This window comes from Dermacentor variabilis, chromosome 4 (assembly GCF_050947875.1).
Source record: "Dermacentor variabilis isolate Ectoservices chromosome 4, ASM5094787v1, whole genome shotgun sequence".
NCBI lineage: Eukaryota > Metazoa > Arthropoda > Arachnida > Ixodida > Ixodidae > Dermacentor > Dermacentor variabilis.
This window is the reverse complement of record NC_134571.1, coordinates 79,912,271-79,928,584: the sequence shown is the minus strand read 5'-3', so window position 1 is coordinate 79,928,584 and position 16,314 is coordinate 79,912,271. Positions and strand designations below refer to the sequence as shown.

The window sequence follows — 16,314 nt, the reverse complement described above, 5'->3', positions numbered from 1 at the left end:
CAAAATGTTTCCAGCGGCGTGCAGCTGAGAGCAGCACACAGGAAAATGAAAAAGGCTGAGCGGAGGCACAAGGATTGAAAGTAGGTACTGTTACAATCTGATTTCAGAGGTCTGTGAACCAATCTGTTGTTAGTCAGTACTGCACTCTTGCTGACAGTAACTTTTGGCTAAAATAACAAGCACTGTAAGCATTAAGAATAGTAGCAGAGTCCCTTAAAGCCCCAAAAGGAAGCCCCAAAAGGAACATTAATGTTGATAATTTAGAATGAGGCATCTGGCACTGCACGCTAAGAATGGCTGACCTGTCTTACCTTTGATTTTATGTCAGAAATCATCTTATAGATGTCCAAAACAAGCCTGAAGTTATCCCCAGACCCTTGCGTTGAGAGGCCACCTGAAATCAGACAATATAAGCATCGATGTTTTCAAGAGCACAATTTCAAACAAGGAAGACAAGAAAGCACATCACAAGTTTTAGCAGACAATAAATCTGTTGCACACTATGAAGAAAAGGAATGAACCAGAGCAAATGCAAATTCAAAGCTAAGGTTTTTACCTGTATTCGCACATTGAAAAAATAATTATTTTTGAAGGAAAGAAGAAAAATGTATCCATATTTAATGGAAGGTCCCTCAGACAGTATTTAGTTTGGGACCTCCTAATGTATTCAAATTATGTACAGTACTAATGCAGGGTTCATAGCTACAGTAAAGAAAAACATTGAAGAGTTTTTAAAGGGCCCCTCACCAGGTCTGGCCATTTTGAGCTGACAAGCGCAGAGTATACACTGCGCGATAATGATCATGTCTGCAAAGTATTACATCGCTGCGCGCCGTGGAAAGATCTGAAATTTCAACCCGAACGCCATTTTTCCTTCTCCTCGTGGCCACTCCAAGTCGGAGGATGACGTACTTATGTGCTTGCGCCCACGTACTGGCGTCCGCAGTGGGACGTCGCTCATGGTGACACGTGACTTCGAGGATAATTTCAGGCATCATCCATTGTTTTTGCGATCTGTTGCTTGAATTGACAAATTGAAGTTTATAGAAATAATAAAACACACAAACAGAATGTCTGCGTGTTTTTTGCTTTACTTTACACAGAAGCAAGAGAAATGTACTTCCGCTTTATCTGCTCGTTCCCACAGTTGTGCGGTCACATGCACAGGTACTGAAACTATACCATTTTTTACTGTGCTCCAGGGCGTAATCATGCTCTGCAATCCGCTTGTTCTGCCTCAGTATTCGTGTAGCACTGAATTATACCGCTAGTCATGTTTCCTTGTGTGCTGCGCAAACGAGACAACAGTTCGCGCACGATGGCGTCAGCAGAAGTGCGTAGTGCCAAAGAAAAAAAAGAAAAGAAAGCGAGTAGAAAAAAAAATGAAGGCGGGGCCTGTGACGAATGCGTCACACGATCCTCAAAGCCTGGTATGGGAGAACGCAGGGAAGGAATTTCGCTTGCAGAGGCTAGACGGGGCAAGTAGAAAGAGCGTCTTGCTTGGCGGTGGAGCATGCCTGCTGAAATTATGGGTTTGCGGAACTGAAATATTTCCATCTCGGCTATTAATGAGCCGAATTGAAAAATTTTTGTGACAGAACACTCCCTAAGGGACACGTCACAACTTCCAGCGTATAACCAAAATTTGCTATGGGACTGGTGAGAGGCCCTTTAAGGACTTTCAAGGCCCTAACGAAGAATTTTAAAGGACTTGAAACAACAATTTTTGAGATTGTAGAAAAGACAACACCATCTTTTAAAGAATGGAAGCACATCTTTTACTGCACACAAGCAAAAGCAGGTACATTTTTCACAATCAATGGCTAACTAAGAAAGTTTTCACAGCTTCTTTCTCAACTCATTTGTTATTTATTGCAGGTTTTATTGCATTGTTTTCTGCAGGTTTCAACATCCCATTTGTCGGTTTGCTTAAACTGATTCACCTCACAATTTAGATGTATTGCACACAAACACAAAAATGAGGCGGATTCAAGATTTTCAAACAGCGGGCTGAAGATTAAGGTCCTGAAGTGTTCCTTTCAACTTGTCATCTACTTCTGCAAGCTCGAGAGTAATTTATTTTGCCATTTTTTTAAGCTTTTGGACGTCACAATGAAGGTGATGTTGCTTGTGGCTTTTGCCCGCTTAGCGTAGTTGTCAGCACAACCTGTTAAATTGGCAATTGTTGCTTCCAGCCTCCTCTTCTTCGTCTTGATACTGTATATGTTTTCTTCTATATGGCTTCTCTTTCACACCTTTGACTGCTTGAGCACTTTTTTTTTAAATCCTCCAAGTAGGCTAAATAGCGGTTGTGTGCAGCCAAGACAGATCTACACAACTCCTTCATTATTCCAATGTCCAGGGCGCCACCAACCTTGCTTACTGCATTGCAAATGATTCGCTGTGACATATACGAGATAGTACCTTTCAGGTTTTCAACAGAGACCTGACAGTTGATGCTGAAGCCTCTTTTATCAGTTGCCTGCCCATGGCTCAAGAAGAGAAGTCAGACAACTTTCCACAAGGGCATATAGGATGAGCAACCTTCAGTAGCTCAAGCCAGAACTCGTCTAAGCTAAAAGAGTGTTAATCAAACTGTCGCAGGTTGTGTTTCTTCTCTAGCAGAAGATCTGTGTATCCACCAAGGACAGAATAGCAGTCCTGCTCGCCCAATCGTCTACGTGAAGCCTGTAAGGAACTCATCTGGCTTTGAGGTCATTTGGCAGGGGTCGAGCAAAGACAGGCTTTCAACAAGATCAGCAGGCTTTTTCCACAATTTTCTTGGTTGTACTCATAAGGAACTGTTTGGATTTTATCCTGCAGACAAATATGTCTTTGGCGCTTGCCTTCGCGGCTTTGACTACTCATTCAGCAGCATGCCCAATGTCAACTTTTCCTGCAGATACATGGTTATTTGTGTCTACGAGGTCCATTTTGAGCATGCCAACAATTCCTGTGGATGCTGACAGCACTGACCACTTCGTGAATCTCGCGGGAAGTGATCACAAGACATTCCAGATCTCTTTTCAAAAAGAACATCAGTGGTTTGTCCACTGATCATCACTGACCATCAGTGTCAGTGATGATTCTGAAACCATTCCATGAGGAATGGTTTCAGAATCATCACGCTGCCTAGAGCAAACTTCACTTTGGCCAACAGAAGTGGGTCCTACCAAAAGTCACGGAGCTGTGTTAATGCCGCACACTTTGGCGAGTTCACCTCTCTTTTTTTTTTTAACATTTCACGCACCCATTCATGTCACCGCACATTGCAATGGCACTTTCAATCACAGCAATATTTTCTATGCAGTGATGAGCATCCAAGTTGAGAGCAAATGTCAGTTGGCCTGTCACAGTAGGGAAATCTTCCCTTCATGCTGGTACATCATGGAAAATTGCATCAAGGCTTGAAAGAAGATTCTCTAGGCCCCACTTGCTGATAACAAGATCCACCCTGTAAGTGCTATGTATTGTATGCAGTCCACAAGTGCCCAAGTCTAAACACTGAACATGATCCATAGACAGCTGAACAGCTTTTGCCAGCGACAAATCTGCCAAGGCACCCAGAAGCTTCTCCTGAAGGTCTCCAGCAGTCGAATGTCCCACGAACGCCGACATGTAATATCCCGTGGTTACTTGCTCGGGCATTGTGCTTCAGTAACGCAAATGGATGTCGATCTGGTTTCTCTGCAGGCAGTCGTTAAAGACTCATGAAACAGAATGGTGTAACCATCAGACTACTCTAACTCACATTGTAGGCACGAGAAAAAATGGTCTCAGGCCACGGCACACTACGTATGCAGATTTCTTTTCACCACAGGAAAATGCTTTAGCAATGTCGCTTTCCGGGAACATTTTCTTGAACAATTTCCATGCGTGTGACGACGAGATGTAGGAATAATACAATGTTACCATTTCCAGGGTCCACAGTATCTCCGTGTTGGTCCCACGCTTTGCACAAGTTGCTCACATCCGATGATGTTGATTGCGCTGGCTTGATGCATTGCTCATAAATAGTTGTTGTCAAGTAGCTCCACATTGGTAATATTCACCGTAGTCACTTTCATGTTCTCAAAGTGTTTTGCTCTCTTTGTGTGACTTTTAAGGGCTGACTCCCCCATATATGATATGTCAAAGGTTTTCCCACGTGGCTTGCACTTTGCCCGATGTGAGTTTGACACATCTGGAGAAATTCACTCCTTATATGTACCACTGCTTAACCGCACTGCTGGAAATTGCACCTTCCGAGCATATCGCAGCTGCGAAAGATATGACTGTGATTATCCGCACACCATGTTTCCCACAACGAAGTCAGGCTTAGCTTTGGTCGTTGCTGCCGCTGTAACCACTGTTACGTCTCAACACGACCAAAGCCCTTTGCAGTGATGCAACCCCCCCTAATCCGTCAGTGCCTACCAAGAAGTCAAAGCAGCATTGACACTAACTGCTGACAGCTCCAGAAAAGGCACGCCCCGCCCTCCCCCCCACTACCTGACAGCTTGAACTAATGATGAAAAGGGCCAACGTCAAATGCTACCGAAGGATGACGCCGACCTTGGATTACCAGGGTGATATCCTGTTACATATTCCACACCATCAGAGGGGGGATGCTTTGGAGGTGACGTGCTGCGGAACGTTGCGACAGCATGGGCGTCACAACCGATTCGATGATTGTGATTGGCTGCGATACAACCATCAGATTCCCTAGTTGAGTCGCCTAGGGAAGACGACGGCATTAAAAGCGAAGACTTTTCATGCAGTGGGGTCGACGTGTCTTGATGTGAGCTCGGACGCTTAACATGCTCCTGCATGGAGTGGGCTTCCATAACTGGAGCTGTGTAACTAATGTAAAATAAACCATCTTTCCTTCATTTCTACTACTGGATGTATTCGTCGATGGGCTGGGTGGATTCCTTGCATTAATGCCACCATGAGCGCTATCACCACTCTACTGCGTTGTGGCTACAGAAGCAAATTGGATTGGATGCCTTGTTGGCTCGAGGACATAGTTGCCAGGCGTTCAAGAGGCATCCGCTAAAAACTGGCTGAACGAAAATTTACGGACGAAATTCAAGGAAATTTAAGGACTTAAATATTTAAGCATTTTCAAGGCCTTCAAAATCCTATTTTACTATTGCAGGGTTTTCAAGGGCTTCAAGGGACACTACGAACCCTGAAACATTTTTTGTAGACAAACTAATGAAGTGATACAATTTAACATGCGAAGGACGATGGTTATAAATTGGCTGGTATGAACTGATGACACCACCAACTGTTAAAATATTTACTCGGTTATGTGTTTATTGCACTTCTTTTCCTGTTACATGCGCTATGTAGGCACCATATTTATTGAAATATAAGGCAAGGTTTTTTTTCGCAGAATCCTTAACCTCGAAGTCACCCTCTGCTTTACATGCAAGGCATCAGTGATAGATTCAATATGGTGACAGCACCAACACATTTCCAGTGATCCAGGTTTTAGACAGCAGTTAAAATTCTACTAATAATTCTATTTGTAACCACCACTTCTGTCTTTCATGGATCCCAGAGTCACTGCTATCATGCTAAGTGTGATAATATGGTACGCGGAAGTAGGAAGCATAAACATATGAAGGCAGCGCGCCGTGCAGTGGCGAAGAGGACACTGACTCTTCAGCCATCACACCATCGAGAGCGCCATCGACACCGATTTGGGAGCGTCGACAGTGGCGCCTCGAAAAGCGCGGCGTGAGAGAGTGTGGCCCGTGGTGTGAGCAGTGCGCGAGGTTTGCCGTTCGAGAGAAAAAAGCTTCCTCGTTGGGCGTCTGGCCCATAGGAGCTATCGCCACCTGCATCACTGCAACACACTCGAATCAATGCTGTCACCTGCTGAGAGGCTATTCGCCCAGTTCTTCCGCTGGGCAACTGGTCCAGGAGGGCTGGCGGTCCTGAACCTGAGTGAACGAGCGTACGGGTGAGCGGCCGGCCGCAGGGCTATTCCGCCAGCTGTGGACGTGACCCGGTGGCTGCTGCTGTGGGCTCCCGAGCGCAAACCCCGCCGGAGAGAAACCGGGCACGCAGAGGCTCCGGTATATCGACAGAGGCGCGGGGCCACCTGAGCCCCGTGAGGCGGTGCTACCCTGCTGTCCGACCCTGCTGGCCGACATTGTTTCCACGACGTCTCCGACATGACGACACGTGCTTCAGCCTGAACTGTAGGTTGACTACATTTGACCAATACATATGTATAGCTGCATGTCATCTAGAAGGTATTTTGGCGAACTATCGCGTGTGCGTGCCATTTTCTATGTGTTATGTGCGTCAATACAAGTCTTATGTGTGTTTGCGCTTCTGCATGCTGCTTCTGCCTCTTTCTGGAGTGATCCTGCACCTGATAACATCACACTAAGAAAAACAACGTAAAATAGTGATAGCAGGGTATGTGCATCCCGAAACACTTACCTGAACAAAAAAATGAAAATATGGACTGGGTATTGCTGATATAACAGGTAAGGAATGAAGGCCACTTGTTTGGGTAGGGACACTCTATGACAATCTTGGAGCACTGCATGCACCTCCACCAACTTTTACGACTACATGTACCAACAAAGCCCGCACAGCAAAGCCTATTTACACTCGTAGCTACTGGAAGCCCAAGCTTGTAGCACAGATGTTGAACTTAAAACAGTGCATGTCATGTCTTTCATTCATTATCTTTTGTACTTGACATGCTACTTAGTTAAAAGAAACATGTTAAACAACTGCATGGTTGTATATTAAAAGAACCAGCCGTTACAGACGCTGGAAAACATTTCTTCTGCTTGTGGCTATGCAGGCCTTACCGGCAACATTCTCCAACACCATCGGGACTAGTGGCAAGTCAACTTCTGGCGCCAAGTCCATGCTTGTGTCAGTAGGCTTGCAAATTGGCTCCGTGCTTGTGCCAGTAGGCTTGCAAATTGGCTCCCTGCTTGTGCCAGTAGGCTTGCAAATTGGCTCATTTTGGTTGGTCTTGATTGTTGTCACCACTGCTTCTGATAGTGCAAAGTATGGAGAATAGCATTCATCAGATCATCCCACTTGCTAATGAATCACTCTGACAGCAGTTAATTAGCGGCACCGTTCTGCACGTCACAATTCTAAGAGGATTGGTGTCAACACCACAAAATTGACTAAACAAGCAGCAAATAGCTAGTCTACATTTCAATGTGTACCACTGACCACCCATACGCAGGTTTGTGGTGATTATGAAATGTCTGAAATGTCTGATAGAATGGCAAGCAAAATTAGTGGGTAAAGCAGACAAAGTTACATAGTCCTTTGCTACAGTGATGACCTTTGCAAGATAATGAATCTTGATTACTTTTACCGTGACCCAGCTTGTCCTTGAATGTGTGTCTACTCAGCCCTCCTGACTCTTTGCTCCTGCCATAGGTAGCGGACACATTGCACAGGTGAGGTTCATCCAGTGACAAGAATTAGTGCTATCACATAGCAAAACAACAACCTTTACTTAGATTACCAATTTCTATATATTTTGTTCTGTAAGTATGTCATATGTATTTGAATCTAAGACAAGAAAATTGAGGAGCTTGAGTTTGCTACTACTTCACCAAATAGGTAGCTATAGTTTAGACACACAAGAAAATAAAAGGAGGATGTGCAAAGGTGCAATAAAATCTCGAGAGGTTTTCTTTCTTTTTTTTAGAAAACATGGTATTTTTTATTCTTGCGCTGATAAGGTTTGATAAAGGTGATGACACCCTATAACTTTTAATGTGTAACTAAAGTTTACAGTAAGGCCTGGTGAAGGGCCTTTTAAAACGTGGGTACATGTGCACCTAACCTCTGTAGTCAACTAAGGCTAACTACAAAGACTGAGTGGCTTTTTACACATGTTACACTATGCTGTAGACCTTCTTCTCAGCTCTCATCTGCTGTGGCAGTTAAAAAAGCAAAGTCAATTTCTGTTTACTCAGCCATCATAAGAGTGTGTGAACTGGTTGAATCATCTGGTGTGTTGAATTACAATGAAAGGCAAAATATTCTCCAGCTTTCCATAATTTTCTTTACCTAAATATTCCATGATTACAGTAAGACCTCGTTTATATGCTTTGGAAAAAACAGCGAGAAAAAATGTACTAACAGAGAAAACATACAATCCGAACTAAAGAAATTTGACAGATTCGAATATTGTTAACATCTACATAATGCGAGGCGTCACGCAGATCGTTGGCGCATGAGATGCCAATGCCCGTCGAGCTGGTGGTGCTCCGGCAACCCGAGATGCGTTTTGTTGTTTTTCTGTTGCGTGGTGATTAAAAGGGTGACGGGAAACCGAAATAAATCGAGATAGTGGGCAACGCTAGATGCCGCCAAAGCGAAACACGAGGCCCACATAGCACCGCCTGCAGCAGGGAATGGCAGCGCATTTAGATTATCGCCTACTAAAAACGTGCAGTATGTTACCAACGACACTATGCACCATGGGCTGTAAAACAGATAGGTGAAGATTCTTATTGCAATAGGTTTGACGGCGGTAGCTGTGAATGTGGCATGCATGACTCAGGCAGAGATTTGCTGGTACTGGAACAAAAAACTGCACGTCGTCGTTTTCACGTGAGACGGACAGCTATATATTGTTCTCGATCGCGCCCGCCTAGTGCCTTTTCTTGTTCACACGGGATCTAGCAACCGGAAAGCATATACGATCGCAGTCTGAAGCAGGGAACGACAGCGCGTTTCGGTTATCACCTATTCAAAGCGTGCGCTACGCTTCCAACGGCACCATGCGATGTGAAACAGATAGGTGAAGATGCTTATTTCAATAGGATTTCAATGCGATGACCCCGGAAAAAGATTTGCTGGTACCGAAGTGAGAAACTGAGTGCGCATTGGCGTTTTCACGTGAGATGGACGGGCGAGTATTGCGGTGAAGCTAACGCGGCGGGCAGCTATATACTGTTCTTGACCGCGCGCACTTCATGCATTTTCTTGTTTACGTGGGACTTAGCGGCCGGAAAATGCGTCATACAATCGCAGTTTGGTGGTGTACTGAACGTTGGTGATGAAAAATCATGTTTTCCGAGAACGTATGAGCCGGTAAAAAAATAAGCTCAACTCTATTGGGTCATTTTCTGTGTTCTCGATTGCAAATGTTGCCTCCGGGAAAATGTACTTCATGGGAATGTACCAACGAGGTTCTACTGTATCGACTTTTGAAAGTGAATTGTTTTATTTATTTTATCTATAAGAGCGAAATGATGGAAGACATAGCCAAAAGAAGTCTGCCGCATTGCAAAAGCAACTTACTAAATAATATGATGATATGTGCAAAGAAATACTATGCATTTCAGTATTTTAATTAGCGTAACATTGCAGAGTAAAATTGTGCTACAACCAACTTCACTTTAAACACACTTCCACTACAACATTATTCATTCCTGCACAATGGGTTAAGTGACAATAATCTGAAAAATCTCTACAACAAACTTCAGTTTGTGATTTCGTTTCGGTGAAGTTTTTTATGAATCATAAATAAATTTTTTCATAAAAGGGAAACTAAAACTTGCAAAGACTTATGAACCCAGAGGTTTGTGCACAATGTACAATATGCGAACACACCACCACGAAAGAGTCCTTGCAAAATAGGAATCCAGTGTCAGATCTGGTACAGACGATACCTCATTCTGCCTGCAGAGGGGCACCATGACAACTAGGAGCTTGCGAGAAATCACAAAACCTAAAGTGGGCGTTGTACCAGTACACAAGCATGCAGTTCCACATTTGAATGCACTGTATACCTGCCATGTTTTGACTTAAGCCTGAAGCAGACTGCATTCTCTCCCCTTTGCTGCCAAGTGTTTTGACACCATGGAGCTGCTGCCATATGGCTTACAATTCTGCCATACCTCACAACACATTTTCAAAATCTTGTTCGTGCATATTGTGAAGCAGATAGTAACGACTGTGACAAGTTCACACAAGATGCCTGTACTTAGATTTAAGTGCATATTAAAGAACCACAGGTGGTCCAAATTATTCCAGAGTCCCTCACTACAGCATGCCTCATTATCAGATCGTGGTTTTGGCATGTAAAACCCCACAATTGAATCTTAACACAAGTTACTGCTCCTTGACAGCAGTGCTACTTCACAGTTGCTTGTTAGGAGTTCAAGGCGCAATCATAAAATGCATTTGCAGCAATCATACCTCTTGAAGCCAATGATGATGTGCAAGATGCACAAATTATACCTCACTGCTTATGCTTTAGAAAGCCAATGCTGACATCTCTAAATAGAGTCTGTTGGTGTGATGATAAGTATCTGTCATTGTTGTGTGTCTCTCTTTTTTTGCCAATTTTGCAACCCCAAAACTGCTACAATATTTTTCCCCCTTTTCCACATATTTTGCAGTAGGAGGATTCAAATTCCACACCAGACCAGGGCTCATGCCTTCGAGCAGCTGCTGGAAAGCTGCATTCTGGAACCAAAGAGAACCAGCAGCATTTCTGTCGCTCATGACATCCAGTGGCTGCACACATTGGCAAAGTCCAGTGCTAGTCTTACCTGCTGTAGAGTCCACACCTGCTGGCGCTTGTTGCAGCACATTTGCAACTTTCCGCACTGGAAAAGCTTTCGCCGGGTCCAGATTAATGAATTTGTGCGCTATCATATGTCGCTCGAATGAGCCTCTTGATACTGGCAATGTTGCTGGTGAGGTAGCTTCCACTGATGCTACTTTTACTGCAAAATAATAAGGAAAGCTTATGTTACGTCTTATCATACTAAGCTATGGATACGCAAACAAAAATCCCTTTTGTGGATGCCTCGTTCAAGATAACGCCCTTTTTCATTCGCTACCTTCCCCAGTTGTGCACACCAAATGTTACACAGGGGTAGGAGTGCCCAAAGTCATTTTGTAGCAACTTTAGAAGAAAATAAACTTTCATTCCGGAGCAGATAAGAGCAGAATATACTGATTTTGGAGCAGTTAGTCACACATACATCTTATAATTGGGCAATCTAGAGTATGCAAATTTTAATTTAGAGTATTATTTTAATTAAGTGGGTTAACAATCACAAAACCTTGCATTCTGCAGAATTAAAGAAGTGTTGAAGAGCAAGTTATAGTCATTTTTCCCACTATTGTTTAGTTAAGCGCTGGTAAAGAGACTGGAAGTGTTTTCCAAGAGAAGTTGCGAGGAGGAAGCTAGAGTTGGTGAACACCACAGTGGTTTAATCAAATACATTTCTAGGTTATGTGACAATACCAACTAGTTCAAACCAAGATTCTGCATATGACTCTAGAATCATCTGGACATTTAGTTAATGAGTGCATGCCTCTTGAATTTGTTAAAAGGAACAACATTCCTCCTCTTTCATCCTCTCCTTTCCAGAGTACCGTTGCTGCTCGCCCTCTCAGGTACCACTTTTTGATTGTGACGATCACGCTGCACAGGAATTTGAATGATGCAATATCACGGTTCGTGATCAATGCGATCTTGGGGCTGCAAACCTTAATCAAGATCAATTGTTAGGGTGCGCGCACAAGTGCCGTCAGCAGCACGCAGGCACTCGCACACGTGTTAGCACGGTAACGCCTGCACCACAACCATGCGACTCCACTCCACCAAGAGGGAGGTCCAGGTAAGCCCCACACCTACTCGCTTGCCCTTGCTCACCGGCTCAAGCAGCAAGACAAAAGAATGTTGCTACCGTTAGTTTTATGCAGGGGGCTTAATTTGGTGCAGTTGTTCGCTCCCGCTGGTTGCCACAATACAAAAGTTATTTTTACACATGCTCTGAGACCAACAACACAATGCCTGTGGCACACCAGCATTCTTTCGCTGATGCATGCCAAAGCCAGAGCTGCCAAACTTCTTTAGCACAGCGTGGCACATCAGTGTGCTTCAGAATCAAAATGGTGCAATTGGCGCAGGATTCCCACTCCTGATTAAAGTGCTAGCGGGTGTACCGCTGACCTTGGTACTGCCACAGAAGTGAAGTTGCACTCCCTATAATAGTTCTAAAAATGACAGGCCTTCCTGTTAGGTGGCCCAGTGCTACCATGAGTCAGAGAAATAAGGGAATTCCAGTGGCACAATTCTATTATTAGTCACAACCAGAGTGCTGAACTTAAATTTCTGCAATTCTGGTTTTTGTTTCAGTTCACTGAAACCGGTTCAGTTCCAGTTCAATTCTGGAGTGAAAAAATAACAGTTCAGACCGGTTTGAACCAGTTCAAGTTAATCTGCATAACCAAAGAAGATTTACAAGAAAATAGCACAAATTTATTTTGTGCAATAACTCAACATGGCTGTTAAGCTGCACTGAAAGATTATGCATGTTGTTCTTCAGGCTGTACATAGTTACAAAATAATTGTGCAGATCCAACACCAATGCTGGAATCTATGTGAAGCAAAGCTTTATTGAGGCTCAGTGGCTACGGTGTTGGGCTGCTAAACAAGAGGTCACGGGATCAAATCCCTCCCATGGCAGCCGCATTTTGATGGGGGCGAAATGTGAAAACACCCGCGTACTTAGATTTAGGTGTACGTTAAAAAACCCCAGGTGGTCCAAATTATTCCGGAGTATCTCACTACAGCATATATCATACTCAGATCATGGTTTTGACATGTAAAACTCCATAAGTTCATAATTTTTTCAATCTTTAGGGAGGGAGAGAGAGAGAAGAGAATGTGTATATTGAGTTCTCTATGCTGCTACTCTGCTAAGAGGGAAAGGAAGAAATATAGGGGACTGAAGAGTAATGGTAAGGACAGGTAGTAGGATGTGACTACTATATACTCGTTCATGTTGGAAGGGCCCATTCACAGCCTTAAATCTAGGTCTAAGTTAACTAAATATTTTAGGAGAGCATTGATGGCTTGCTTCATTGACATGTCCAGTCAATGGCCCAGTAACAATTTTTCACTGAACGTCCTGTTGTTAAGTGGCACTAACAAAGAAATACAGTTCACAGTCATAGTGAGGACAAGCAACAAGTATGTGCACTCCACTGCCTCAGATAGTTTGCAAGCATCACAGTCTGGCCAGTTTGTGCATTGGGCGCAATGCAAATATTGTCACGTTAACATACCATCTAGTGTGCCCCCCTGATGCATATATGAGGTAGCATAGTTGAGCCACAAGTGTAAACAATTCATGGATGAAAAGCTCCAGAAAAGGTGGCCAACCTAAACCAGAAGCCATTACTTGTATTTTTCAGTTTCACTCCGGAGTAAACAAAAAAAGTTACGTTCCAATTCATTTCTGGTTCGAGCAAAAATAATGTTGTTGTTTCTTTCCAGTTTTTGGTTCAGTTGAGATTTGATACCCTGGTCACAACCAGACAGAATAAGACATTGAAGCTAGAGACAGGAGAAATAACTTTTATACTTAATTGAAATGTAGAAGTAATAATGTAAAGAGAAGTAAACGTTGATGAAATGAGAATTTCGTCAACTATAAAAATGGTGCATCTAGAAGAGAGTGAGGAAAGGGTCTTCTGTGACAAGAGAGCGTTTGAGAGAAAGGTGACTTTGCGATTCACTTGCGAGCTCCGCACATCGCGTACGGCAGCAAAACTTGGCCAAGCCCGAGGGGTGGTTTAAGGCCCCTTTAATAACTCAGATGTGACGAACCAGCCACACAAGTGTTCTCTGAGATATGGTAACAAGCTGCTGGTGTTTCAAGGCACAGGCTGTCACACACTACTTTAATGGATGTCGTGAAGTTTATCCAAAGCTTGAAGCAGAAAAGTTACCTTCCAACAACACAGTTTTGTCATTATGCTGCAGGAGCTAACTGTAGTAAAAAAGGGTATGGAATGCTTATTTGCTCATTTGTTTATTAGCTGTCAGTAACACATTTTCTTCACCTTTCAGCATATTGTTACAGGGAGATTCAATTGCATCAAACAGTTTTTAGTAACTGCGAAGGTGGCCTTACCTTCTTTAGTGTTTGTGGCTGCTAGTACTTGTACAACATTTGGTGCTGCAAGTACTTTGGTGTTGTTCGAATCAAGAAGTTTGTGGGCTGCCATTTGTAGGTTGGTCACTGTTCTTGATGTTGCAGCTGATATTGTTGAGGCTGCTGCTGCTACTGCTTCTGAAGTACCTTTTGCTGGTCCTGCTGCTTATGCAAACAATGAGAAATATAATTGGTATAAGTACCTCCCCTGCACAGCTCCTTGTGTAGGACCAATAATATGTTAGAGAGACATCTGATGTGCTTGCCAGAAACACAATGCAAGCCAGTATGCCAGTATGCAAGCCAGAAACACAATTTCTGGCTTGCATACTTGACAGAAGTTTTTTTTTCAAATTGTTAATTTAACGAGAATTGCTTTGCTGTTAAGACGTAGTGGCAAAATAGAATTTGAAATGCAAAAGAGTTTCCCTACCACAAGATATGTGGCTTTTTTAATACATACTATCGTCGGGAAACAGTTTTTGGTCACCAAATGTTTTGGACCGACAGGATTACTCAGATGTTCCTGTGGTACCTCCATCACCTCCATGGAATGAATGTATAACAACGACTGAAATTTTGTATCTCGGATAGTATCTCTTCATTCGGTTCAGGTTCAGGTTTCGAGCTTTCTGGTTGGCCCCTGCACTGTCGCCTTCATTGGTAAAGTACTTTCTATGCTTTCCGAGTGCCAGACAGGTGTTGTAAAGGTCTGCATCAACTAGGCCCCAAACTAACTTTGGTCACGGGCACTAGACAAGAGAAGCGATCAGTAGGCCTTACAACTTGGGCAATGTGGCCGTGAAGAAAATCGCTTGCTGGCCAGAATAGTGGTAGACAGCAAACCGTTGTGAAAGGCTTGCCATTAACAAGAGGCTTACTGGTGATCAGGCCTCAGGTTACGCACATAAGCTAGACTGGCAGCTACGGAAGCGACATTCAGGTCCGCAGGTGACCAGCCGGCAACAACCATGCATCTGCCAAAAATTTGGAGGACGCTTAAGCTTCGCTCTTAAGAGTGGAATGTGATAGATTTATAAGATCCCTGACTGCTTGTCATGCTTCCTGGCAACCGCAGCTTTCTTGCGGTTGCACTGAGGCGAGCGCGATGGTGTTGTTGCAAGGAACCGTGCGGGCCATGCGCATGGAAAGGGGGTTTGTGTTTGAGTTTCTGCGTAACAGAATTAGGTTTTCTGATACATTCAAATTAAACACCGATGCTCTCATGTTTGTAGGTTGTGTTTAGGTCATACTTTGCTATTTTTCTGTGTCATATTTTACTTTGAGGAGTTCAATTAGAGTCCAACCACGATATATCGAACACGGACATATAGACTTATTGTGTATATCGAACACTTTCTGTATCACCTGGAAAATTGCATACATTTTTTATTTTTTATTTCGAACGGAGTCAGACATAAAATGGGTATATCAAACTCCGCCACCCCAGACCACGTGTGCTCTGTTGACAGGTGGCGAGCTTTCGTGCAACACCCTCGGAGACAGCAGTGGCATGATAGGCGTTCCCGACAGCTGCGCACTATAGCTGCACACATTTATTGCGCCGAGGGTGCCATTTGAACGTAGCGGTGTAAGCAAGCGGCGGCTTGGCTAGTTCGACAACCTAAACGACGCATTGCATTTGCCGCACTGACTCCTCCTTGGTGCCACGCTCTGCACCTGCTGTGCCTCGTGAGGAATGGCGGTTTACTTCCACAAAGGTGCGCGACAGCGCACGTTCACTGGGCTCACTCATAGACCCCATGGCAGACACCACCTAATACTTTGTTATTTACAGTGTTCCAAAAATGCTTCGATTGACGGACGTGGAGATCGCAGCGGAAGTAGCGGCCAAACAAAGATGCTGCCGAGGTTGATCCCGCAAGTGCTGATTTTGCCACGCTCCCAACTTCAACTGAGGCTGTAGCTGCTTTGGCCCTTCTATGCCGCTACTGTGGTGCAAAAGAAGGCGCCGGCCTACTGCTCGTGGATCGTTTAGACAATATATTGCATGCTCTTCGGGAGAAGATTAACGTCGCAATCCACCGCCCAATCATTGATAAACCAGGTTGCACAATGACACGGTTTACGGCTATAAAAGCGTGCCCGACAGTTCCCTTCTTCAGTGGGCGAGGCAACAGCGGCGCGTGCACTATGTTGCTCCGCTGTCTGTTCATCACCCAGTTTGCCGGCTATCTTGCTGCTTCCATGCTCGAGAATGCTGCTGCGCATGTCCCTGACGTCGTGCTAGACTTGGCATCACCGTCATTCCCTCGCTATGTCATGGATGTGCCGGACGGTTAACGCCTGGTCAACCCTATCTTCCTTGCGGAAAACAACGGCAGATTGCTCCTTGCATTAT

General features: G+C 44.1%; 1 protein-coding gene across 3 annotated transcripts in view; it reads right to left on the bottom strand.

Moving 5' to 3' along the window:
* Positions 1-16,314, bottom strand: part of LOC142579408 (uncharacterized) — a 149,197-nt gene that overhangs the window by 20,284 nt on the left and 112,599 nt on the right. For all 3 annotated transcript variants that reach the window (XM_075689555.1, XM_075689556.1, XM_075689557.1), the window contains exons 26-29: positions 13,932-14,114; positions 10,548-10,724; positions 6,822-7,013; positions 312-394 (exon numbers count right to left, since the gene is read on the bottom strand). In XM_075689555.1, coding sequence (XP_075545670.1) covers positions 312-394; positions 6,822-7,013; positions 10,548-10,724; positions 13,932-14,114 — 635 coding nt within the window. The remainder of the gene's footprint in view (positions 1-311; positions 395-6,821; positions 7,014-10,547; positions 10,725-13,931; positions 14,115-16,314) is intronic.